This window comes from Podarcis bocagei, assembly GCF_964188305.1.
Source record: "Podarcis bocagei genome assembly, chromosome: 3".
Classification (NCBI taxonomy): Eukaryota; Metazoa; Chordata; class Lepidosauria; order Squamata; family Lacertidae; genus Podarcis; species Podarcis bocagei.
Window position 1 is genome coordinate 91,151,271 of NC_138127.1, and position 27,245 is coordinate 91,178,515.

The following is a 27,245-nucleotide window of genomic DNA, read 5'->3' on the forward strand; positions in this document are numbered from 1 at the left end:
AAAGCTACCAGCATGAGTTTGACCAAACTGCAGAGGCAGTGGAAGACAGGAGTGCCTGGCGTGCTCTGGTCCATGGGGTCCCGAAGAGTCGGACACGACTAAGCAACTAAACAACAACAATTGAAAAAGAATTGGATGCCACCCCACCTTCTGTTGAGCCGCAGTAATATGACAGAGGGTTCCATGAGCTCCCCCAGGGTCTGCTCTTCTTTGGAGAATTGAGACAGGGTGGAGACTGTCGTAGCTTTAAGAAATATGGTGTATTCACCTATGTACACCTTCAGTCTGCATGGAGGGAGTCCAGATCTTACAGCAAGGTCCTTTCAAAAGGTATTTGTCCCCCACAGCAGTGCAGCCTTTTGTCATGTTATTGCCTCTATCCCAGGTGAGCCGCTGGCTTGGAAAGAAAGCATATTTTTTAAAAAAAGATATTTATTGAAGTTTTACAAATTATATCAAACAAAACAATACACAAACACAAACAAAAAAAAGAACAAGTATAATTTCAGAACCTTATTTTCTTAAAACTTACTTCACCGACCTCCTCATACCTCCCCTTTCTGCATTCCCATTTTAAATATTTAGTTCAGCAAATCCTCACCCTTAATTTTATCTAATTGTCAACCTTTCTTTTCTTTTAACTTAATCTTTACAGCTGTACTCCATTTGATTTTTAAAGCCGCCTCATTCTAACACACATTGATTTTGCAATATTTCTTAAGATAGTTCTTAAATTTCTTCCAATCTTCTTCCGCCGTCTCTCTTCCCTGGTCTCGGATTCTGCCAGTCATTTCTGCCAATCCCGTATAGTCAAGGAAAGAAAGTGTAGCCTGTACTTTTCCATTGGCCTCCAATCTTCCCTTCAGTACCACCAAATAACCAAAATCCTACCATTTATTAATTTATTACAATTTAAACTCTAACCTCTCACGTCGTGCTTCAACGTACAGTGGTACCTTGGGTTACAAACACTTTGGGATACAGACTCCGCTAACCGGGAAGTAGTACCTCGGGTTAATAACTTTACCTCAGAATGAGAACAGAGATGGTGCGCCGGTGGTGCAGCGGCAACGGGAGGCCCCATTAGCTAAAGTGGTACCTCAGGTTAAGAACGGTTTCAGGTTAAGGACAGACCTCTGGAACAAATTAAGTTCGTAACCAGAGGTAGCACTGTACTTCGCTTTTCCTCTGCGTCGCAATGGTTCCCCTGCACAGCAGCTCAGCAACTGAGAAGTAGCAACATTTCTTACCGCCACTCAAGAATGCAAAAGTCATCGGTTGCATTCCACAGTGCTTATTTTCCTTATGTCAACTGAAAGTGCGCTCATCTCAGTGGCAGTTCAAGGCCCGGCTGTGCTTCGCTAGAAGGCTAGCACCAACCCTCCTGCAAATGTTCAGCGGTGGAATTAAGCTGTAGCTGCCTTGTTCCCATTAAAGGTGCAGCTGATTGAGATGTCCTGATGCATAGATCAATGCGGTGTGCTCGGTGCCATGTGCCTGACAGCTTCCCTGCCTCTGTGGTAGCGAAGGTAACTAAACGAATTAATCAAAGGCCTCATTAAATAGCAAAGGCTTACAGTCTCCCCCGGGGATCATCAGATGTAGACTCAGAGAGAGAGAGAAAGAAAGAAAGGTTCCTTGCTGGGAATTCCTTGACAACAGTTTTGATGGGAAATGAGTAACAAATTGAATGTAGAATAACAGTGTTTCTGAGCCACTCCGGAAGTCTGTATGACTGATCAGGCCACATAATCCGCTCCGGAATCCAGCTAGTGGAGTGGATTCTTAGAAAAACTCTGGTTTGATTTCATTTTATTTTTCGGAACAGGCTTCAGACCTTGTAATGTCCCTACAAAAGATCTGGGCTGTGGATCCTGTTGTTCAGTGACTGGTCTCCTTCCCTTGCATAATTATTGGTGGTGGTTGGGAACCACCCATGGCTGCAGAAAGAGAGGAAGATCCTTTCACCATGGTGAGGGGTTTTTTTTTTTTGGTTTTTTTTTGGTGAAGGGGCTGGGCAAGGGGCAGGTATCATCACCGGATTGAGGCAAGGCACACACTGTTTTGTGAGACTGGCAGCCAGATCTGCTCTTCACTCTCAGCGGGCTATTAATACAGCATAGCTTATGGCTGGGCAACATCCTAGCTGCAAAGAACAAAGGAATCCCAGGAGCAATGGCAGAGCAGTTCTGCAAATTAGTTTCCGTATGCTTGAGGTGTTGTGCCTGCAGAAATAGGCACAATGACAGGCTCACCGCATCTGAATGCAGGATGAAGTGTCTGTCTTTACTAATTGGCTTTGGTTCATTTTATCCTGATCATGAAACATTTCTATCTATCTGTCTGAATTCTGGCACGAATCTATTCTTCCATTGCATTTTCTAAAAGTGCCTTTGTTCTTTTATATATATCTCTATATCTATCCATCTATATATTCCTGTCTAAATATCTAATTATGTATATAGAATTGAAGTTTTAGTTGTAACGCCGAAATCATTTTTATAAGGTGCAAAAGGGACTGGAGAGGTAAAATAATTTAGGGCTATTTCCAAATTTTTCTGGCATTCCAGCTTCCTCATCGTACTAGCCGTGTCTTTTCTGACTGACACTTTCTTCCTGATTTCATTTAATCTATGCCCACCCCCGCCGCCACCCAAGACTGCATCAACAATAACGTTAGAAACTACAGTAGTTGAACTCACTTGTGTCCAGAGACATGATCCCTCCGTGGCATTTCTCTGCAACTTTCTCACCCCCAAGGATGCTCAAATAAAGAGAGAGGGCGAGAGAACTGTTCTGACCGATTAGCTGATTCGAGAAGCAAACATTTAAAACTCAGGTCTTCCTACCACTGCACAGCGAATGAAATCCCTGTTTCGAACGCTAGCCAAGCAGATTGTGCCGCAGGTGTTTAGGGTGTGTTGAATTTTCAAATTCCAAATTCCAAAAATTAGGGGTGCTAAAAAGTTGTAACATAACTTGGGAATTCAAAATATATTATTTAGTTTTGCTTGGTAAGTAAAACATGTGCAAAATTGCATAAAAATCATTACAAATTATTGCCAAGTACTTGCAATTGTAGTACAGTAGTCCCTTGGATTAAGAACTTAATTCATTCCGGAGGTCCATTCTTAACCTGAAACTGTTCTTAACCTGAAGCACCACTTTAGCTAATGGGGCCTCCCGCTGCTGCCGCCACGCTGCTGCCACGCGATTTCTGTTCTCATCCTGAAGCAAAGTTCTTAACCCGAGGTACTATTTCTGGGTTAGCGGAGTATCTACCCTGAAGCACCTGTAACCCAAGATACCACTGTAATAGTTGTTGTTGTTATGGCATTTTCAGAAGGTCAAGTTAAAATTCTTTCGTTTTTCCAAAAGCAGTTTATGTGCTTCTTCATCAAACATAGACTTGCCAAGCTAATGGTTGTCCAATCACAAAAATAATAGCAGATTTGAATTCCTCATGCCTACCTACAAACATATTTTTAAGACCCCTCACTGAAGAAACTAGAAACAGCAGAACTTGAGGTTGGGCATTTTTCTCTGCATTCCACCTCATATTTATACTTCCCAGGTTGTAAATACAACTGAACGATTAATTTATCTTGTAACAAATCTTGAGCATATGCACAGAATTAAATGCAAATGCATAGCAGACCTTTTCCGCTATGAAAATGCAGGTTGTACAGTTGTTGTTGACAAGACAGTTTGATACATCTGAGTTTGTTCCATCTTGGAACTATGGTCACGGCATAAATCTACCTCTCTGTGGGTGACTTGTATCCAGTTCTGTCATGTCTGGGCCTTTCCCAAAGAAATCGTATACTGTACCTGAATTTTATAGGAACCACTCCTTCTAACAGCGAACTATAGCTGCTGAGTGCCTTCAGAACAGAGAAAATAAGAGGGGAGTTTCAGTGTGCTTCAGGGATCAGGGATTGTGTGATGTTAGTCCCAATCTCAGTATTGAGATTTTTCTTCTTCCTGCATTGTAAAACTTGAGGAGGGATGGGCACATGACTGCCTAGGTCTTCATGGATCCTTTCCTCACTCATTTGCACATGACCCCATAGGCCACAGCATATGGCCGCAGCATGTTCATCAAGCCATTCTAAGCAATGAAATTTCTCCCTTGAGCCACTGCACCATCTGATGATGCTTCCTGGCCGAATTCTCGGCGGTTCACCTGCTTCACGCTATTGTGCTGCAGGCACATGGCATATGTGAGAGCAAAAATCCCGGGGGGGGGGGCACCGAGAGAGGCCGGGGAAGGGGAAAGAGTCAGGATACAGAATCAGAGAACACTGATCGCTTTTGCTTTGCTCAAGTCTCCCCTTTTTGGTTCCTAAAACTTAAATGGACATTCTGTGCCCATTGGCAAACCGATCCTCTTCGCCCTTCAAGAGCTGGCAACCTTGAGGCTTGAATAAAAAGAAAAGCTGTGTGCAATACGCTAAATTAACTGCAAAACCCACCAGCAGTGTATCGTATTTAGCTACTAACACACAGGTCCCACCAAAGCACCTCAATTCAACATTACTGTAAATGCTCTTGTACTTCTCTCCCCTCTGCTTATTGCGCAAACCCCATGCTGAAATTTGCGGTCTGGTTTATCTTCATTTAACATGAAGCGTGGAGCGGGAATGGGTGGTGAAATATACTCAGAGTCAGAGAGTGGATTTCATGCTCTTTATTCAGCTCATAGTGGTGAGGAGGAATGGAAGTTCCCCCAGAATGTCTGCTTTATATATATTATTTACACAATGGGCCCCACGTGATTGGCTAATTCTGGGATTCACCTGTAGGCCAATCAGGTTGTGGATTCACTTCCACCTGGAGCTGAATTGGGTGGCTCCTGTGGACCAATCAGACTGCTGCATTCCGGACCCTATTGTTCTAGGACCAATCAGACTGCTGCATTCTGAATCCTATTGTTCTAGGACCAATCAGACTGCTGCATTCTGAATCCTATTGTTCTAGGACCAATCAGACTGCTGCCTTTTGGATCCTATTCAACTCAGTACATAACAGGTGGCAACCTAGGGAACATGTTTACCTGGAAGTGTCCAGGGCAGCGAGGGGCTGGAGAGAAGCTTCTGCTTTCTGAAGGGCATTCTCTGCATTCCCACTGAGACTGGAACTCAAAATGCACATTTGCTCTGAAATTCTCTATTGCACTGCAGAGACCAAGCATCTATGGTACTTGTCCCTTTGCTTGCTTGTGGTTAGGAGCAGGGCCGGAGCTGGAGAGGGGGCGGCACAAATAATAGAATGGAATGGAGTGGAATGGAATGAGCAGTGGCCCAACTGCCTGCTGCATCCAAGGCAAATGCACATCACCGTAGACAGTACCCTGGCAGTCCTAAATGGGAATTGCAAGAATATTGTTTGGATGATTCATTCAGTTCCCCACTGGCTCCACCAGGCTTCTGTTCAGTTAGCTCACAGGCCTGGACAAGAATCCCAAGAATGTTCCTGTATTTCTAATATCTCAAAATATTTTTATTTTAAAAAGCCAACTCCTTAGGGAGCAGTGACCTTTCAGACAGGCTTTGAACGGAATCCAAATGCAAGGGAATTAAAACTGGGGTCAGGGGAAAAACTCCTCTTGTTCCAGGGCAACCAGGTCATTTGGATCCAGCAGCAGAATGGTGTATCCTGGCTGCACACAGTAAAATTATAATAATGGGTCAAATGTCAACACAGTTGTTATTCAGGCAGACTTCAGGAAATGTGTGCATGTGGCAAGGTTGTATTTTTCCTCCATTCACTTATTCAGTAGGATCAACAGCTATAATCTAGCTATAGATACTCTTTAAATAATAATAATAATAATAATAATAATAATAATAATAATAATAATAATAATTTATTTATACCCTGCCCATCTGGCTGGGCTTCCCCAGCCACTCTGGGTGGCTTCCAACAAAATATTAAAATCCAGCAATGCATCACATTAAAAGCTTCGCTAAACAGGGCTGCCTTCAGATGTCTTCTAAAAGTCTGGTGGTGGTTGTTCTCTTTGACATCTGGTGGGAGGGCGTTCCACAGGGCGGGTGCCACCACCGAGAAGGCCCTCTGCCTGGATCCCAGTAACTTGGCTTCTCGCAGTGAGGAAACTGCCAGAAGGCCCTCAGTGCTGGACCTCAGTGTCCAGGTAGAACGATGGAGGTGGAGACGCTCCTTCAGATATTTGTAGTTATAGCGTTGCACGTTGTCCCAGTTGGTTTTAATCATTACTGGAATCAAATAGTCAAGCTGTTTCTAGGCTGCGCCTCTTTTGGCTGTAGGTCTGGGGGCTTTCTTGTTTGAATGTTTTCCCTGTGGAGGGTAGAATTTGTCAGAGGAAAGGTTCAGCCTGAAGTGGTACAGTCCATTCTGCTGATTGTGAAAAGTGGTCCATAGTTCACTTGGAGGGGAACCAAGAGTTTGGTGCCCTCTCCATCATTGGGAACAGACTCCCATTTGGAGAAGCATGTTTCTCCAAGCGCATGTGGAATGCCCTCCCACCAGAAGTCAAGGAAATAAACAACTACCTGACTTTTGGAAGAACTTTAGGGAAGTTTTTAATGTTTAATATTTTACTGCGTTTTTAATATCCTGTTGGAAGCCACCCAGAGTGGCTTGGGAAACCCAGCCAGATGGGCGGAGTATAAATAGATGATGATGATGATGATGATGATGATGATGATGATGATGATTTATTACATCCATCTTGTTGGAGGAGAGAGTCTCATAAGGGAGCACTAGGAGGAGCATGACCAGGTATCAAGGTGACTTCACAGCTTTTGTGTGGTCTCAGACCCTGATGCTGTTATTGAACTCAGACACGTCATTGGCAGCCTGTACCTTTGATCTGGCCTGAATTGGTGTAAGCCTTGAATTAAGCTCTCTTTCTTATGCATCGTTGTCGCCTCTGGGATGGGAGCCAGGACATGGGCAGTTCTATCTTAGCATAGACCTGTCCTTAAGTAAAGTTGCCTATTCTGTTGCTGCACTGCTATTATAGAACTGCCTCCCGCTTGCAGATACACCTCTTGGTATCTCTACCCTTGGAAACTGGCAGCTGAGCCTGTGAACTTATTTCACTCAGTTGTAGTGGAAGATAGCTCTAGGTGGGTGGGTCAGTGATGCTAGTGATGCAGGACATTTGCTCATTTTGCAGCCATCATTTGGAGGTTTCTAAGCAGAGGTTGGGTGGCCATTTGTCAGGGATGCTTTAGTCTCCCTGGTCCTGAATGGGGTAACTGTGCCCCCTGAAGGACCAGGTGTGCAGCCTGGGAGTCATTCTGGACTCACAGCTGTCCATAGAGGCACAGGTCAAGTACCAGCTCCATCTGGTACTCAGGCTGAGACCCTACCTTCCCGCGGACTGTCTCGCCAGAGTGGTGCATGCTCTAGTTATCTCCCGCTTGGACTACTGCAATGCGCTCTATGTGGGGCTACGTTTGAAGGTGACCTGGAAACTACAACTAATCCAGAATGCGGCAGCTAGACTGGTGACTGGGAGCGGCCGCCGAGACCATATAACACCGGTCTTGAAAGACCTACACTGGCTCCCAGTACGTTTCCGAGCACAATTCAAAGTGTTGGTGTTGACCTTTAAAGCCCTAAACGGCCTCAGTCCAGTATACCTGAAGAAGCGTCTCCACCCCATCATTCTGCCTGGACACTGAGGTCCAGCGCCGAGGGCCTTCTGGTGGTTACCCCGCTGTGAGAAGCCAGGTTACAGAGAACCAGGCACAGGGCCTTCTCGGTAGTGGCACCCACCCTGTGGAACGCCCTCCCACCAGATTTCCAAGAGAACAACAACTACCAGACTTTTAGAAGACATCTGAAGGCAGCCCTGTTTAGGGAAGCTTTTAATGTTTAATAGGTTTTTGTATTTTAGTGTTTTGTTGGAAGCCACCCAGAGTGGCTGGGGATGGTGGGGTATAAATAAATTATTATTATTATTATTAGTTGAGATAACTGCATTGCAGGGCGTTGGACTAGACGACTCTTGGAGTCTCTTCCAGCTCTGCAATTCTGTGATTCCAAGAGATGAGCATGCATGTGCTATGACATTAACCACTTGCAATTTTGTAGAGGTGAGCTCAGGAGCTACTAGGATTAATGCACATCAGTGAACTTTACAGTGAAATACGTTACAGCTCTCTAATATCATAATGTTGTAGGTAGCGGGGCCTCCATCCCATCAAGGAGCATGCAATATTTATAGGAAGTTTTTAATTCTTTATCTTCGCTTTGACTTGACACACACGCCCTCTCTCATCCTTTCTCTTCTCAGCATGTAATAGAAAATAACAGAGCTATATATAATTCAGGAATGCCTCTTGATGCATAAAGGGTTATGATTTATGAATCATTTCAGGTTAAGGAAAGATAAAGAAGTGCTCCCCAAAGGACAGGAGACATGGCAGAGCCAGGGACCCCAAAGGTCGATGCATTCTTGGTTACATCTTTCTGCATTTTCTAGTAGCTGCTTACAGCAGCGAGGCCTGTGTGAAGGAGCTGACTGGCTGTAAATTATATGGATGATGTCATTAATAATAGGCGAAAGAAATGAGGTTGCAGAGAGCAGAAAACTCTCGAGCAAAATGAACACATACCCCGCAGTATCAAATCCAGTCCCTTGGCTAGGAATGGGCTGTTGGATCAATCCATCAACCTCTGATGGATTATTTAGAAGGATTGGCTCTGGCATCTCTTTTGCTGTGCGTGTGTGCCAGTATCCATACATAGCAGAGCTTTATCTCAACGCAGCTCCTGCCTTGGAAGTATCTTCAGGGTTGAAGATGCATGTCCAAAGAACAGTTCCCACAGAAAATGTCCTTGCATAGACAAAAGAACCTCAGCCTTCAACTGCTTCTTGAAACTTCTCCTCTGTTCTTCTCTTGTTTCTGGAACAAATGATTCTCTCACACAGAGAGAGAGAGAATAATATCCAACATGGGCAACTTGTGGCCTTCAAACCAATTTCATGCAGGGGAAACCAGGGGTAGAAGGGGGTGGCAGAAAGAGAGAGAAATTTGTTGTTGTTTAGTCGTGTCCGACTCTTCGTGACCCCATGGACCAGAGCACGCCAGGCACTCCTGTCTTCCACTGCCTCCCGCAGTTTGGTCAAACTCATGCTGGTAGCTTCGAGAACACTGTCCAACCATCTCGTCCTCTGTCGTCCCCTTCTCCTTGTGCCCTCCATCTTTCCCAGCATCAAGGTCTTTCCCAGGGAGTCTTCTCTTCTCATGAGGAGGCCAAAGTATTGGAGCCTCAGCTTCACTATCTGTCCTTCCAGTGATCACTCAGGGCTGATTTCCTTAAGAATGGAGAGGTTTCATCTTCTTGAGGGAAATAAAGAAAAGGGGCTGCCCAGGAGAAAGAGATAAGCAGGCTGGTGCCCACTTTGTGCTTCAACCCCCACCGCTTTGGGTTTGGGCTCCACCCACCACTGGTATGTGGCCCTCAACAGATTACCCTTGGGGAAATGTGGCCCTCGAAAGAAAAAGGTTTCCCACCCCTCCTCCAGGCCTTTGTGTGCATCTTCATTGGTGCAAGAGACACTTCTCTGTGGACTGCGGACTGGATGCTACATGGGCTAGGTGTATGGTGGAAGTTGCCTTATATCAGACTGTTTCCCAGTCTAGGCCAGTATTGCCTGCTCAGACTGGCAGCAGATCTCCGGGATCTTAGAGAGAGATCTACCTCTCTTTTAAATCAGAACCAGTGAAGGCGGTGAAGGTCCTGCGTGAGTGTCTGGAGGCGGTTGGAGGATGGATGGCGGCTAACAGATTGAGGTTGAATCCTGACAAGACAGAAGTACTGTTTTTGGGGGACAGGAGGCGGGTGGGTGTGGAGGACTCCCTGGTCCTGAATGGGGTAACTGTGCCCCTGAAGGACCAGGTGCGCAGCCTGGGAGTCATTTTGGACTCACAGCTGTCCATGGAGGCGCAGGTCAAATCTGTGTCCAGGGCAGCTGTTTACCAGCTCCATCTGGTACGTAGGCTGAGACCCTATCTGCCTGCGGACTGTCTCGCCAGAGTGGTGCATGCCCTGGTTATCTCCCGCTTGGACTACTGCAATGCACTCTACGTGGGGCTACCTTTGAAGGTGACCTGGAAACTACAACTAATCCAGAATGCGGCAGCTAGACTGGTGACTGGGGGCAGCCGCCGAGACCATATAACACCGGTCTTGAAAGACCTACATTGGCTCCCAGTACGTTTCCGAGCACAATTCAAAGTGTTGGTGCTGACCTTTAAAGCCCTAAACAGCCTTGGCCCAGTATACCTGAAGGAGCGTCTCCACCCCCATCATTCTGCCCGGACGCTGAGGTCCAGCGCCAAGGGCCTTCTGGCGGTTCCCTCATTGCGAGAAGCAAAGCTACAGGGAACCAGGCAGAGGGCCTTCTCGGTAGTGGCGCCCGCCCTGTGGAACGCCCTTCCAGCAGATGTCAAAGCTATAAACAACTACCTGACATTCAGAAGACATCTTAAGGCAGCCCTGTTCAGGGAAGTTTTTAACGTGTGATATTTTACTGTATTTTTGGTTTTTATGGAAGCCGCCCAGAGTGGCTGCGGAGGCCCAGCCAGATGGGCGGGGTATAAATAATAAATTATTATTATTATTATTATTAGAAGAAGAAGAAGAAGAAGAGTTTGGATTTGATATCCCGCTTTATCACTACCCGAAGGAGTCTCAAAGCGGCTAACATTCTCCTTTCCCTTCCTCCCCCACAACAAACACTCTGTGAGGTGAGTGGGGCTGAGAGACTTCAGAGAAGTGTGACTGGCCCAAGGTCACCCAGCAGCTGCATGTGGAGGAGCGGGGAAGCGAACCCGGTTCCCCAGATTACGAGTCTACCGCTCTTAACCACTACACCACACTATTATTATTATTATTATTATTATTATTATTATTATTATTATTATTATTATTATCTATGGCACCATCTGCTGCCTAAGCTTTTTTAGCTGGAGATACCAAGGATTGGACCTGGGACCTTCTGTGGGCAGCACATGTGCTTCAGTACTAAGCTAGGGTCCCTCTCCCCATGTTCAGCCACATGTTCAGTGCCAATGTCATGCATTGATTGGGAAATACTTGTATGATGAGTCCCATCCACATGGCTGTATCATTCTCATTCAGTCATATAGAATTGCACTGTTTCTCCTAATGGAGAACAGGAAGATTGTGCAGAAGTGATAGGAATTATTTGCAGCTGTCTTGACTGCAGAAGATATAGGGCAGGTCCTGGTGCCTAATTTTTTATGAAGGGAGGGTGGAGGATAGTTCCAGGCCCTGTTAACAAATACCATATTTTTCGCTCTATAAGACGCACCAGACCACAAGACGCACCTAGTTTTTGGAGGAGGAAAACAAGGAAAAAAATATTCTGAATCTCAGAAGCCAGAACAGCAAAAGGGATCACTGCGCAGTGAAAGCAGCAATCCCTCTTGCTGTTCTGGCTTCTGGGATAGCTGCGCAGCCTGCATTCGCTCCATAAGACGCATACACATTTCCCCTTACTTTTTAGGAGGGAAAAAGTGAGTCTTATAGAGCAAAAAATACGGTAGTACCATTATTAATATTACCACTCTGTTCTGACTTGCTCAGAATACTGTGGAATACCTGGAATACTGTGGCCAGTTCTGAGCACCACAGTTTAAGAAGGATATTGACAAGCTGGAACGTGTGCAGAGGAAGGCAACTAGGGTGATCAAGGGTCTAGAAGCCAAGCCTTATGAGGAACGGTTGAAGGAGCTGGGTATGTTTAGCCTGGGAAAGAGGAGACTGAGAGGAGATATGATAGCCAACTTCAAATATCTCAAGGGCTCTCACATGGAAGATGGAGCAAGCTTGTTTTCTCCTGCTCCGGAGGGTAGGGCTCGAATCGAACCAATGGAGTCAAGTTACAAGAAAGGAGATTCCAACTGAAACACCAGGGAGAACTTTCTGACAGTAAGATCTGTTTGGCAATGGGACAGATTTCCTCAGGAAATGGGAGACTCTACTTCATGGAGGTTTTTGAGCAGAAGTTGGATGGTCATCTGTCATGGATGCTTGAAGTTGAGATACCTGCATTGCAGGGGGCTAAACTAGATGACCCTTTGAGTCCCTTCCAACTGTTGCAATTCTATGATTATATGGAATTAAAAACAAACTGGGTCCATATAGCGAGTGGTGGAACCTGAGGAAGGAGGCCTGGCCGAGGGAGAATTGCAGGGCCACATAAAGAGACCTGAGGGGACTCATTCATCACCACCCCACCAAGCCTGAGATTTCCCACCCTTGTCCTATAGCCTAGTTTGCTTTATCTGCAGAGATTCCCAGCTCTGCCTCCCAGATTTACCTAGGTATGTACTGGATGAGCCCTACATTATGCATTGTGTCTCTTTTTCCTCCTGTCATGGGTGATCTATTTTTTTAAATCATTAATTCAGCTTTTCCTTCTGTACTTGAATTGCCCTGGGCTGGCTCAGCCTGCAATAGAATGCCCTTTTCAGCTGATGCCAGAACAGGCTTCGCTGAGGAGGACAAAGAATTGGGAGAGCTCTTAAAGGGAGATTGAGGAGACAAGAGGGAGGGAAAGGGCACATCATCACTGTGGAGTTTGAAGCCAAGGATTATTGTGGAATTTACTGAATGTGCAGGCTTGTGTGCCGTGTAGATGCGGCTGGCTGGTTGATGAAACAGCAGCATGGAGGAGGAGTTGTCTTATTATGAAGCTGTGGAGCTGAGAACAGAGATGTGGAAGCCTGTTGTGAATGTGGGAGTGGCAAGCATCCGATCCAGGTGTGCCAAAATAACATGTGGTACAGCCCTTCTGTCATGGACTGGTTGGACGCAGAGGAATTGTGGGAGGAACCACCTGGGGAACCCGCAAGGGAAGAAGGCTCAGAGCCTAAGGAGTGGTAGTGAGACGACAATGAGTGGTCAGAGGGAGAAGACTGGGAGGAGGAAGGGTCAGAAGCTGAAGAGGAAACAGGGCCTAGTGAGCTGGGAGAGGCTGTGACAGAGAGTAGTCCAGAATCAGACGCAGAAGCTGAAGCAGGAGAGGAGGGAGCCCAAGAGGCAGAGATGAGTCTGGCTAGTGAAGAGGCAAGGGTGTCTCCCCCTCCTGCTGCAACAAGCTCCCCTTCCCCCCTTGTCTGGGGTGTGAGAAGAGGGGTGGAGAAAACGCCGTGCTCCTTCTGGGGTAGTTTGTCCAGCTTTGGTTCTCACCCTAAGGCGGTTGGATGGTTCCTTGTACACCTCCTTCCAGCAACTCCTGCAGCCAAGCTGGTGCCAAACATATTGCTCTGCTTTCCTTTGGACCACATCAGTGAGGCTGGGAGAGGGGGTCTTGTTGTCCGGGCAGCCCAGTACCTCCCTACACACTGCCCAGGGTTGCACCCCAGGGGAGGTGACTTTGGTCCTGCCAATGCAGCGGTTTGACTTCACCCCTGAAGGCACACTCCACTGTCTCTTGAGACAGACAAATGCCAACAACAATGCCCCCTCCCCCTGCCCCGCAGATTGTAGAATCAGTGGACCCCACAACCTCAACCTCCCCCCCTGTTATTATTATTATTATTATTATTGTTGTACCCCGCCCATCTGGCTGGATTTCTTCCAACAAAGATTAAAAATACATTAAAATGTCACACATTAAAAACCCTGAGCATGGCTGCCTTCAGATGTCTTCTAAATGTCAGGTATCTCTTTGACATCTGGTGGGAGGGCGTTCCACAGGGCGGGTGCCACTACCGAGAAGGCCCTCTGCCTGGTTCCCTGTAGCTTTGCTTCTCGCAATGAGGGAACTGCCAGAAGGCACTCAGCACTGGACCTCAGCGTCCGGGCAGAATGATGGGGGTGGAGGTGGAAAAAGAAACAAAAGAAAGTCAAGTGCTTTGGAGAAAAGGGGCAGGTGGATAAAGCCATCTCTCAAAACAGTGTTTCCACCTAGCAATCACACACATACAAAGCCTGTCCTGTAGCGCAAAGAACGGGCTGGAGGAAGGAAAAATTTTATTTGGGTAAACAGTGAATTGAAAGGGGCAGGCGCTGCATACAGAAAGTAAATGCAAACAGCATAACAATGCTCCCATCATTCCAGCCTGCCAGCCGGGAGTATGTTTAGTCTCATCTGTCCCAGAACTAAGAAGCCTTGTGGAATCCTGCTGGCCTCACTGAATAAGCATGAGAACAGCCTGAGCATGCATTAAAACACACACACACACACACACACACACACACACACACACACACACAGCACTTTGGCATGGGAGGGAGCAGGAAGCACTCTTATTTGTGCTTGACAAAGGCCCCGCTGCAGTCCTTGGCAAAGCTGCCCCTGTGGCAACATCCTCTGCGCCTGAGAGCCAGTGGCCCTCAGAGCTGCAGGCTGGCTCTGGGAGACAAGCAGCGCATTGTGCAGCGTGTATTAAATGCGTGGACAAGGCACACCTTTCTGTTCCTTCGCTCGCTGCTCCGCTTCCATTTAGGTCTCGGAGAAAGCAGGACTGTCTGCAGAGCATTCCACGCAGCCCACTGTTAGGCTCCGAGGACGTTCAGCAGGACTGGAAGAAATAAAAAGGCCTCTCTTTCTCCGCTCTGCCTCCAATTCCCCGTTTCTCTTCTCCTGTTTGTCTGAGGCTCCCTGGGAAGGGATCAGAGGCTGGGCTTTTTCTGAAAGGCTGCCTAGGGGCCTGCCTTTTATGCCAATAAATGTTTTATCATCGTTAAGCTTCAAAGGCATTAGCAGTGGGTTCTGTTAACATTTGGCGAAATGAAAGAGAGCAGGAGTTGGAGGGAGGGGGGGAGTGGTGGGCTGCCTTTGTGCCCTAGATGGGAGGCTTCCTTTGATTGTCAGGGGGGGCTCCTCCCCCCGTGGGGGCAGATTTGAGTGTTTTTTCTGCTTTGTTCCTTCTGCCTACGAAATCATGTCAGAAAGAGCAGGGTGGCTTTCTTTCACTCCTTTTTTCTTCGTTAAGAACATGGGAAGGAAACTGCCTTCTACTGAGTCAGCCCACTGGTCCATTAGCTCAGTAATGTCTACACTGGCTGGCAGCAGCTCTCCAAGTCTTCAGGCAGGGGTCTATCCCAGCCCTAACTGGAGATGCCAGGGATTGAACCATGGACCTTCTGCATGCAAAGCAGGTGCTCTACAGATGAGCTACTGCATTTCTCTTTTATGCCTTGTCTTGCATTCCTTGATAGCTAAAAGGGGCCCTAAATGGCCGACTGGTGTTCTTCACACAGCCCACTCTGAGATTTGGGCCCAATGGCCAGTATAATACAGCTCCTTACATTTCTAAAAATCTAGGGGCATGGACATCACTCTTCCTCATTTTACATGGCATACATGAAGACCCATTGTGTTGCCCAGGCATAGGCAAACTCGGCCCTCCAGATGTTTTGGGACTACAATTCCCACCATCGCTAGCTAACAGGACCAGTGGTCAGGGATGATGGGAGTTGTAGTCCCCAAACATCTGGAGGGCCGAGTTTGCCTATACCTGGTGTAGCCTCTCTTTTCTGACAGTATTCATGTTTCAGTTCTCCTTGGAGATTCAATGTTCTCCATCTTCTTATAACTCAGATGGGTCTGCTTTTATTCTGTTTCTTCATCTTTTAGAATTCCTCATCCTTCCATGTCAATTCTCTGATTTTGTGTGTGTGTGTGTGTGCGCGCGCACACACAACTAAAAATATAAAAATGAAAGTAATCAGAAAGTAATACAGAAAACCTTGCCCAACGCAGACAGGGCATCGTTTCATATTTCAGCTGCTAGAGGCCAGGTTCTCCAGTAGGTTTAATTGGATAAATTGATTCAAGTTACAAGAAAAGAGACCCCCAGCTAAACATTAAGAATAACTTTCTGATCATTAGAGCTGTTCAACAGTAGAGCACACTGCCTTGGAAGGTGGTGGGTGCTCCTTCCTTGGAGATTTTTTAAGTAGAGGTTGGGTGGGCATCAGTCATGGATGCTTCAGCTGTCATTCATTCATTCATTGTAGAGGGTTGGGCTAGATGACCCTTGGGTCCCTTTCCACTCTACAGTTCTATGGTTTTATCTCCCATGCAGGTATGCATGAGGCTTTATCAGAGTCCAAACACACATTTCAGCCAGGCAAGAACATTCAAGTGAAGAAGGGTCATGATGGAAGTAGCCTGGGGTGTGTTTTGACTGAAGGCCCAATAGAGAGGTTGTAGGGAGTAATGGAATAAAGGACATGAGCAGCGTTTGTGAAATTATGCGTGGTGGAACTGGATAGCAGAAGCCCTTTACTTCCCCTCTCAAAACACCGGATCATCCTGCAAAACCAAGCAGCAGGCTGGTGATTCAGGACAGACAAAAAGGAAAGCGCTTCTTCGCACAACGCAGAATTCACTTAGGGAACCAAAATGTGCCAATGGGACCTGCTGGCTTAAATTGCTTTAAAAGATGGTTAGACACATTCATGGATAATGAGTCTATCAACAGTTATCCTCCTTGCTGGCTTAATGGATGCTTCCAGTTTAGAGGCATTATGTCACCAGATTCTGGTGGCTGGTGGGCAGTAATGGTGAAGGACAATTTCCTTTCTGCCTGCCAGAAGCATCTGTTTGGCTGCTGTGGGAAAGAGGTTGTTGAGCCAAGTTGACCCTTAGTCAGATCCAGCAGCCCTCTTCCTTAGTCTTACGAACACAGCGACATTCTTTTCCAACTTGGGACGTGACTGGATGCAAACAGGAGTTAAGAGCCCCTGAGGAATTCACAGGACTCATAATTGACATCCTGAGGCTTTACCTCCCAGAAGATTATATATTGGTCTAAGGAAAATAAATAAAACTCATGTAGAGAAACGAAACAGAAAAGCCATTCCACCTTGCCCAGAATAACGAGGAGGTGATGCTGTTAATTATTTGCTTTAGAATAAAATAAAAATAAAAACAGGATACTAATTGCTAATCTTCCCTAGATCTCTGCTGATTTCATAAAAATTATTCATGCACCTCAACAAGAGGAGTTTCTATGGAAACCGAGAAACTGAACTTTCATTAGGAAACCTACCAAAAAAAAATATGCCCAGCTAAAAATGTAAATTGCCCTTTCGCGGGAGGATATATGAATATCCTTCTTTCTCTCCCCAGCCCCCTTTCCATTCTGCATCGTGGGCAGATCCCAGCTGGACTCTTACATGGCAACAACATGAAGGCATTGTTTACTGCTTGCCAGACTCTGTGGGGATATGTAAAATTCTGCCAGAGCTCAGCATCTCTCAAGGGGTGGGTTCTTCAGGGAAACAAAGTGTTCAGTGCTATATGTCATACCAGCTTTAGGGAGTCAAAAATACGAAGCTGCAAAAAAATGGAAAAAAGAGTTCTTGAGACTGTAATCCTTCACCCCAATTCCGAGACCCAGGAAGCTGTCAGCATTTTTATATCCTGGGCTGCTTCCACAATGGGCATTTACTGTGGAATAACAGGGCATCTGAACAACGCCATGAACAAAACACCCCATGTTTTTTTCTTCCATTCATCATTGAGGTGGGTAAGTTCTGAGCTCAGAAAACCCGGTGGTTTCTTTTATAAAACACACACACACAATGGAACAGCTGGATGTTTTCCCCAGGTGTAGATGACTTCTTGCGCAGCTATTCTGTCCAGCTGTGGTATAGCTTTTTCCTAAATTGATCTAGCCATTTCAGCTCTTATCTCCACAACCTTTCCCTTTCCAAATTGCATGCCTTTATATCCCTTTCTGTTATCTCCACCCGCCTTTAAAATGCAGTGGGGGAGCAGAATCACACACACACGAAACCTGGGAGCTGTAGTTTGAGGTTCCCGGGAATTGTAGTTCTGTGAGGGATAAACTACAGCTCCCTGGACACATTTTTTGGGAGGGAGCACTTTAAATGTACGGTATGTACACAGCCATAATCCCCCGGAGAAAGGATTTTGTCCCCCAGTGCCACACCACTATTGCAAGCAGTGGTTTCCTTCCTAGTTTCAGTCAGCAGGAAGGCCAGGCTGGTTTCACTAAGTCCTGAATGCAAAAAGGAGAAGGGGACAGACTGCAGGGGTGAAACTGTGGGTGGCAGGAAGGTTTGGGAGTCCTTGTCACTTTATCCCTGCATATGGTATCCCCCTCTTTCCTTTTTCTTTTACCAAAAGTACACAGAAGTATGATAAACAGAAAAGAAGCGGGGGGGGGAGAAAAACACAGCAGGGAGTTTCTAAATAAATGATAAACTGAGCACAGGTATCATATATGTCCTCCTTTTGCCATTTACCTAAAAAGTTATACAAATTTACAGTTTCTTGTGCTTTATTACGCCGACACATTATGGCTGACCTACATCCCATACTGCTGTTACCAGCTGCAATTGGAAAAGGTACCCACCCTGGAGGACTAGATAATAAAAATATGGGGTATAGTTTAAAATGGCACCACTTTTTTAAAGTGGCACATCCTGCCCCACCACTGTGTTTGAATAAGCAGGCCTGCCACCAGGATGTAAGGTATGATGGATTGCATCAGGCTTCCCCAACCCAGTGCTCTCCAAATGTTTTATCCTGCAACTCCCAACAGCCCCAGACAGCATGTCCGTGTGTGTGTGTGTGTGTGTGTGTGTGTGTGTGTGTGTGTGTGTGTGTGATGGTCCAAAACATCTGGATGGTTGGAGCAGGATGCTGTTGAAGGATGAGCAAGATGACTCTGCAGAAGGCAACTTCCTATTTTCCTGTCTGGTTCCCTTGCCGGACACACTACTGAACGGCTTGGTTTTATTATGCGCTAACACCGGGTTGCTTTTCCTTGGCAGGGGCTGGTGCTGAACAGGCTCGGGCGGAGAAACTTGGCTCAGAAGGTTCTGCAGGACGCAGTCCAGGTACAGAGCACCAGCCACAAAGCCTGGAACAGCCTTGGAGAAGTGCTTCATGCTCAGGGGAAAAACGAAGCAGCTGTGGAGTGCTTCTTGACGGCTCTGGACCTCGAATCCAGCAGCCCCGTCGTGCCATTCACGGTCATCCCCAGGGAACTGTGATGGCGTAGAATTTCTTCCATGCACATGCGTTCCGTGGAGGTAGTTCCAACAGCACACATATCAAATAAGCAATTTGTTTACAGTGCAATAAATATATATATATGTGGCTCCTTTTGTTAACCTAGAATTCAGAAACCTTTACCCAGGGAAGTGGCTCTATTTCAGGGATAATGCATTTTCCCAACATGCAGATTGCAAGATATATTATTGTTGGTGGGGAAATGCGATTATTTTTCTGGCTGCTGGGGCTGCTGCAATTTGCAGTACTGCCTTGAACTTCCCTTCACCCAAAAACACGGGCCATCCAGAATGCATGGCAGTGCAGAGGGCGCTAGTATACTTTCCTGTTCTTTCTTCAGATTGCAAAAATGGAACATTTGATGGCAGACTGGGGAGTGGGGAGTGTATGTCACACGCCTGGCAGGTCACAGTTTCCTTGGCTGAATCAGCTTGGTGGGTTTTGCAAGCCTAACATAATGCAGTTCTGCGCATATTGTTGGCAACTATTGGATAGTGTCTGTGACATTGCTGATGAGCAATACAAGGCCTTTCCCAAGTCTGCATCATGCTGTCATCTTTACACCACCCCTAAGCAAGAAAAATTGCATGAGCTGTAAAACTAACTAGTATGAAGACTCGGGGTTTGTGTGGGTGGGGGAACCTTGCCAGTTCACTCTTGGCATAAGACTTCTGGGTTGCTTTACTCAGAAAAGGGGAAAGTACTTCTGCAAATCCTGGAGTTTTCCCAACCTGACTGATACCTCCTCCTTGTGCATGGATGGATGCTGGTGTTTTCACTACATAAGCCAGAGATGGCCTGGTGGACCAAATATTTTATCTCCTACCACCCCGCCAGCCAACTTTGACAGCTGGGCGGGGCCACCCACTTGTCAATCACCTGGTGTCACAATGGCGTTCGCCTGACAAGTGGGCAGTCCCGCCGCCTGTCAAAGTTGACCTGCAGGGTGAGAGGAGGGGTCTGCTTCACTGGCGTTTTCCCCCAGAGGGAACATTATGGAGAAGCAGCACCCAGCAGGATTGAACCCTGGGAATGTCACCAATTGACATATAGGTGTGGTTTAGTGGGGGAAATGGCCTCGGAGGGAGAAATGAACCCCTCCCTACCACGCTGGTGGGACAAGATCAGCCAAGCCTCCGTAGGTTTCTCATTCCTGATACAAACAATGGCCCCCACCTCTGAACATTGGGAATAGAGGGGGTGATAGTTTCAGTAATGTTTAGGACTGCGGCCTTGTTCATGGCTTTGCTCCTCTCGCTTTAATAGCAATTTTCCTGATACACTAAAATGGGAAGCCTTTCCCCATCAACAGCACCCTGAAAGGAAGGGCTTCCTCTTCTCTTTATGTTTGTCAGACTGTAGTTTACATGACCTAGCCATATTCCTGCACTGAGGAGGATTGGTCTAAACAACCTTCCAGCTCTACAATTCTAGGATTCTATATGGCCCTGCTCCACAGCACCAGCTGCCTTTCTTCCAGATATCAATGCCATCTAAACAAATGGATTAGGCCCAAGCACGGCTTTTATTTTCCAAGGGTGTCTGATGGATTGTGAAGAGGCCTGCTTTAAAAAGTAGGACACGGAGGGGGCACTATAACCCAAGTGCCCATCTCCCCCCTCAAAACCAAGATTTGTTCCGTTCTGAATGTGTGCAATTTTCTGAAGGAATTTATCACATTGTGCAGGTACACAGAACCAAAGAGTTGGAAGGCCGCTTAATCCAACCTCCCTGTGCTCAATGGAGGAGGTTGTAACTACTGCAACACCCCTGATGGATGGCCATCCAGCCTTTGCTTAAACACCGACAGCGAAGGAGAGCCCATCACCTCCTGAGGCAGAATCTGTTCTATGCTCAAACAGCTCGTAAGAACATAAGACGAGCCTGTTGGATCAGGCCTCATCAATAGGAGTATAGCATCTAGATCAAGGGAAGTAATAGTGTCACTGTATTCTGCTCTGGTCAGACCTCACCTGGAGTACTGTGTCCAGTTCTGGGCACCACAATTCAAGAAGGACACTGACAAACTGGAACGTGTCCAGAGGAGGGCAACCAAAATGGTCAAAGGCCTGGAAACGATGCCTTATGAGGAACGGCTAAGGGAGCTGGGCATGTTTAGCCTGGAGAAGAGGAGGTTAAGGGGTGATATGATAGCCATGTTCAAATATATAAAAGGATGTCACATAGAGGAGGGAGAAAGGTTGTTTTCTGCTGCTCCAGAGAAGCGGACACGGAGCAATGGATCCAAACTACAAGAAAGAAGATTCCACCTAAACATTAGGAAGAACTTCCTGACAGTAAGAGCTGTTCGACAGTGGAATTTGCTGCCAAGGAGTGTGGTGGAGTCTCCTACTTTGGAGGTCTTTAAGCAGAGGCTTGACAACCATATGTCAGGAGTCCTCTGATGGTGTTTCTTGCTTGGCAGGGGGTTGGACTCGATGGCCCTTGTGGTCTCTTCCAACTCTATGATTCTATTCTATGATTCTAGGCCAGTGGCCCACCTAGTCCAGCATCTCGTTCTATTACTGTAAGGAAAGGTTCTTCCACCATTCAGCTGACTTTCCCATTCATTTGTTCTTCCCTCCGGAGGAACAGAGCTAAGTCTGCTCCATCCTTCAGTAGCAGTCCTTTAATTATTTGGAGGCAGCTATTGTCATGTCTCCCTTTAACCTTGTTTTCTCTAAACATACCCGGCTCTTTCCATCGTTGCTCACAGAACTTAAGTTTCCAAAACCAATTGTCATCCTAGGTTAGAAGTGTTCCGGTTTGTCCATCTCTTCCTTAAAATATGGCGCCCGGAACTCCCCCAGCTTTTCAACAAAGCCTCCAGATTGAGGTTACGCAAAGATATACACACATAGGAAGAGAAATAAAACGGGTCTGCTTTGGCTGCTTACTCTGAAAGAAGCCCATAGGCCCTAATAGGGTTACTCAAGGGACTGTGCTGTCAAAGCACACAGACATTAGGCGCCTCTGTGCTAATGGCATTGAGCCGCAAGACTGAATTTTGGATATCAAAACAAAGGGCCTTCGTCAGTTCACATTTTCCCTGTTGTTAATATTTGATTCTGTTTTAGGTATTCGTTGCAAGGAAAAATACCTGATCGTATAATTTGACCGAGCTTTGTTTTTAAGTGATTATACTTTAGATAACATTTATGTTTTTAGGATAGGTAGGTAGAATATATATGTCTGTGTTTTACTTTGATGCTGTACATCATAGGACTGTTATCCATCCATCTCTTTATGTGGCATTAGACAGCCATAATTAAGCACTTTGGTAATCTGTTGGCTTCACTGGGAGACTTAATCATGGGGCTAAGTCCCTTCATTGAAATCAAAACTGTCAAAACATACTGCATCATACCCCTAGGTGGTGGTGGTGGTTTTAATGAGCGTATAAAGTGTTAAATATGTTTACTCATGGAAGTTTCTGCCTAGGGTTCTATATCTGCATTGTTGCCTTAAATCAGGGATGGGGAACCTGTGATCCTCTAGATCAGGTATAGGCAACCTTCAGCCCTCCAGATGTTTTGGCCTACAACTCCCATGATCCCTAGCTAACAGGACCAGTGGTCAGGGGTGATGGGAGTTGTAGTCCAAAAACATCTGGAGGGCTGAAGGTTGCCTATACCTGCTCTAGATGTTGTCATCCAAGAGCATTGTCCATGCCAGTTGGTGCTGATGAGAGTCCCTGCCTTAAATTATTGCACCACGGCCTAGCAGAGGGAGAAGATGCAGCAGGCAGAAAAGGCGACATTGGCCAGAAAGAGCACTGTTGCAACTAGGCTGGAGGCAGCTCCATTTGGCAGAGCTCTAAAACCTCAGCAGGGCCTTTCACCCAGTCCAGTAATGATGATGATGATGATGATGATGATGATGATGATGATGATGATAGGGATGCGGGTGGCGCTGTGGGTTAAACCACAGAGCCTAGGACTTGCCGATCAGAAGGTCGGCAGTTTGAATCCCCGCAACAGGGTGAGCTCCCTTTGCTCGGTCCCTGCTCCTGCCAACCTAGCAGCTCGAAAGCACGTCAAAGTGCAAGTAGATAAATAGGTACCGCTCTGGCGGGAAGGTAAACGGCGTTTCCGTGCGCTGGTCTGGTTCACCAGAAGTGGCTTAGTCATGCTGGCCACATGACCCGGAAGCTGTACGCCGGCTCCCTTGGCCAATAAAGCGAGATGAGCGCCGCAACCCCAGGGTCGGCCACGACTGGACCTAATGGTCCTTTACCTTATTATTATTGTTGTTGTTGTTGTTGTTGTTGTAGTTGTTATTTTATATCCCGCCCTCCCCAGCCGAAGCCGGGCTCAGAGTGGCTAACAACAGTAAAAATATCACAGTTTACATAAAATCACAATCAATTACCGTAATTGAAATACATTCTAAAATCAATTCATTCTAAAATCAATTCAGAGTCAAATTAATGGCAACCATTGGGTCAGAGTTCTATGAGGAGTACAGAAGGAGGGGGTCAGGCCGTGCCTTGGCCAAAGGCCTGGTGGAACAGCTCTGCCTTGCAGGCCCTGCGGAAAGATGACAAATCCCGCAGGGCCCTAGTAGACATGGCAGGGCACAAAGAGGGACAAGAGACATGAGGGTGCTGTTTTGGAAAGCAGCGGCGCATTTCTTACAATGTTGAGTGGCGTCCTAAGAACACTTCATGTACATGCAGTAGCTGGGCTACTAAAGTCAAGTGAGCATCGCTGAGGAGTAACATAGATGTTCAGCTGCTGTCAGGGAGGGATGTTTGTCAGCAATGGGGAGCTGGTGCGACACATTGAGGGCAAAACGAAAAATCTCCCACAACATTCTGTGAACCCACTGCAGGGTGTTACAATAACCCATGTAGTCCAGCAGCATCTAAAGCAGGGTTTCCCAAACTGGGGTCTCCAGCTGTTTTTGGACTACAAGTCCCATCATCCCTAGCTAGCAGGACCACTGTTCAGGGAAGATGGGAATTGTAGTCCAAAAACAGCGGGAGACCCAGGTTTTTGGGAAACCATGATCTAGAGCAAGGATAGCTAACACTGGGCCTGGAAAGGCCAGATGCATTACCCCAAGCAAGTTTTTTTTTTTTCTCCCCACCCTCTCCAACACCCAATAGAATTTGGTGGAAGCTAAAATATATTTTTTAATGTAGACACAGTGATGGGGGCAGCAGAAGGGCTTAAGCCTTTCCACCCAGACCAGTGCCCAGATGGCATTGGCGGTCGCGACTGCCCCTCCCTGGGCATCAGATCAATCGCCAGGTGCCTCAGCTGATTTGCATGGATCACCCAAGGAGGGGAGCTGTGTACCTCTTGTGCGTGAGCATGCGCACAAGAGAGAGCGCATGCATGCAAGACCGTGGGGTGACACTCACTTTTGCCACACTCATCATTGGCATGCGTCCCCCAGGAGATTAGCCGAGGGGAAATGTGTTCCTCTGGCCAAAAGGTTAGCTACCCCCAGTCTAAAGAACGGCAGGTTCCCCAGCCCTGATCTAGAAAAACTGACTACTGCGATATTGTGCTCTAGGAAGTACTGGACCAAATCTCGAGGCACCTCTGTGCAAACAAGAAACAAGTGTTACTGACTCCTTGCAACCGATGAGCATAACCTTTTGTCACCAAAAATGTGCATTGATATACGCATAATCCTTCACCCTATGATGTTGAAGCAGCAATTTCATGCAATATATGTTGTTTGTGGCACAGATGGAGAAAAACATATTATTCCATGTAAATGGTTGTGTTGGCTCTTGATGTTTGCTCTTCCCAGCTCAGGAATCAGAGAGAGGAAACAGGCCTTCAGGGAACTGCTATGCTGGTATTCCAGTGGCCTTGCCAGTCGCTTTTGATCGTTTTGTTGCAATTCACTCACCTAAGCAAGTGCATTTCCCCCCAAAGGCCTTTTGCATTAAACAGTGAAAGAGGATGTGTGCACTTTCAAAGTCCTGTTGCACTATTATCAAAGTTTACACACTCCCACTAGCAGATTGAGTTAAAAAATAAAATAAAAAGGGAGAGCGCCCCTTAACTACTTCACTTCTCTCATTCTCAGGGACTAACATCACCTCAGTAGCCTAGACTAGGCTTTTGCAGCCCAAGCGTTAGAAAACGAGGCCACTTTAAGGCCTGTTTTATGCTGTGTACGTTAATCATAGTGTAATCATGAAAGTGATGAAGCATCACTGCATATGGTAGTTCATTGGCATAGCGCCTGCTTTGATTGCACAGCCGAATCTCTGACCCCCAGCAACCTGCCAAAAGGCCCCCCTTTTCATTTTTGCACCCCATATTCTGGAGGCGAAAATTGGCATTTCAGTGGGGTGGCAATGTGGAGGGAAGCCCTTGCCTTCGCCAGGCAGCACGCTCATAAATTATGCCACGTGCTCATGTAGTATCATTCCTGGAGTTGGGGAGTGGCAAGCAACCTTGGAATAATGCTTTATGGACCAGGACTTCGGCAAACTTGCATAACCCTGCATTCAGTGCTGCAGAAATCTCAAATGTCACCTTTGTATCCGAGAGTCTCTAAGAGTCTCACATACAACGGAGCAAACCAAATATTTCTCCTATTATATTCCAGTGACTGTTGCTATTTATTAGATTTGCTCATTGTCCTTCTACAGGAAAAATACTATACCTAAAAGGCACGATCAAGCAAAATCTAGTTGCATTTAAATCCCATTGAAAGCAATGAAACTACTACTATTCATGACAAACACAAATCCTGTTGATGTACACTATGTAGGTTTTATTTGAGACTCACTTTTGTTGGGTTACATCTTTTTCCGGAACGGGGTTTAGTTTAGGAGCCTTTGACTGATGTTCACCAGCCATATGGGGGACTAAAGTTCATCCAGTTTCCCCAACGGCTTCAGAATATTCCAAACAAAACTACCATTTCCCCCTCTTGCAGCCAGCCACCATTCTAAAATGTAGCATCCTCAAGAAAGCCGCACATAATATCTGGTTTTATTTGCAAACTAGTTTGTGATGCTGCTGAGATTTGATATGCCTTTTCGTATGAAATGTGATAGCATTGAGTTTCAAATGACTCTCACTAGATGAATAAACAAATTCCATGGAGAAAGATGTGTTGTGTTGTGTGTGCAGTCATTTCCTGCTGCTTGTCGTTCTTTGCAATTCATGCTTGCTGCAAATATCACAAGCTTTCGGGAATCCAATCCTGAGAAAAGCCTCCAGTGAACTCCTGGTTGCAAAAGACAATTTAACACATGTCCAGCAATTGAATCGTGAATCTTCAAGGTGGTTTGAGACAGGTGCTGTCTCACAGTGTCCATGACTCAATGCTGAAATTGGATCAGCCCAATTTGCCAATTCAAGTCACATCATCTAATTCCCCCTGGCCCTGACCTGATGGGAAAGTGGTGAGAGTTTGACAGGATGTGCTAAATAGAAATAAACTACATGACCTAAGCAGAGCTAAAGCAGACTACAATTCACAGGGAGTGATTGTACAAACTCTCCCTCAGGGATTATCCTAATCTGTGTTAGTCCAAAGGGATTATCCTAATCCAGGTTAGAGATGGTGAGAACTAGCCCTGAGCCAAAAATGGCTACCTGGTTCCAAGGCCCACAAAAGAAGAGATGGATTTTCAGCTGGTGGGGACTGCCATCTGCGCCACCCCACCCCACCCCAAAGCCACTGGGTGCACCATTACTGAAACAGAGGCATTGTGGGAGATCATAGGAAGCTGCTTGGTGCAACTCAGACCACCAGTCATTCCAGCTCAATGCTAAACACTGATGAGCAGCAGTTTTCTGGGGTTTCAGGTGAGTATAGTTCAGGCCTACCTGGAGATGCTGGGGATTGAACGTGGAACCTCCTGAATTCAAACACATTCTGCAGACCTTCTTTATGTAGACAAGACCCACAAGGCCAAAGTTTACTGCTCCGTCATCACCTGAGGCGGTGGATCAATGTTGTTTTAAAAGCTAGGGTGGGTAGCAGCCTTGTCTGCCCCTCCAGGACGTGAAAAAGCCAAGGATTTCTGTGTCTCCTCCAGTGCCAGAAAGGAAGGGTGTGTTGTTTTTTAAGACCCCAAGCCCTCATTTCCAGCAAAGGTGTGTGTTTTGAAAGATCTGCCTCAGACAAAAGGACAAAAGAATTACAGGGTGCTAAGGAGACACAGGTGGCTATAGGACACGGGTAGCGCTGTGGTATAACCCACAGAGCCTAGGGCTTGCAGATCAGAAGGTTG

The 27,245-nt window shown here is 46.5% G+C and overlaps 1 protein-coding gene across 2 annotated transcripts in view; it reads left to right on the forward strand.

Annotated features, from left to right (window-relative positions):
* Window positions 1-26,113, forward strand: part of TTC7A (tetratricopeptide repeat domain 7A) — a 192,311-nt gene extending 166,198 nt beyond the window's left edge. The window contains exons 20-22 of one of the 2 annotated variants that reach the window (XM_081188508.1): window positions 18,790-20,168; window positions 20,718-20,926; window positions 21,519-26,113. In XM_081188508.1, coding sequence (XP_081044634.1) covers window positions 18,790-19,011 — 222 coding nt within the window. In that variant the 3' untranslated portion in view covers window positions 19,012-20,168; window positions 20,718-20,926; window positions 21,519-26,113. Of the gene's footprint in view, window positions 1-18,789; window positions 20,927-21,518 lie in introns of both variants that reach the window. The other variant, XM_081188507.1, reaches the window with a different exon arrangement.
* Window positions 26,114-27,245: the final 1,132 nt, after the last annotated feature.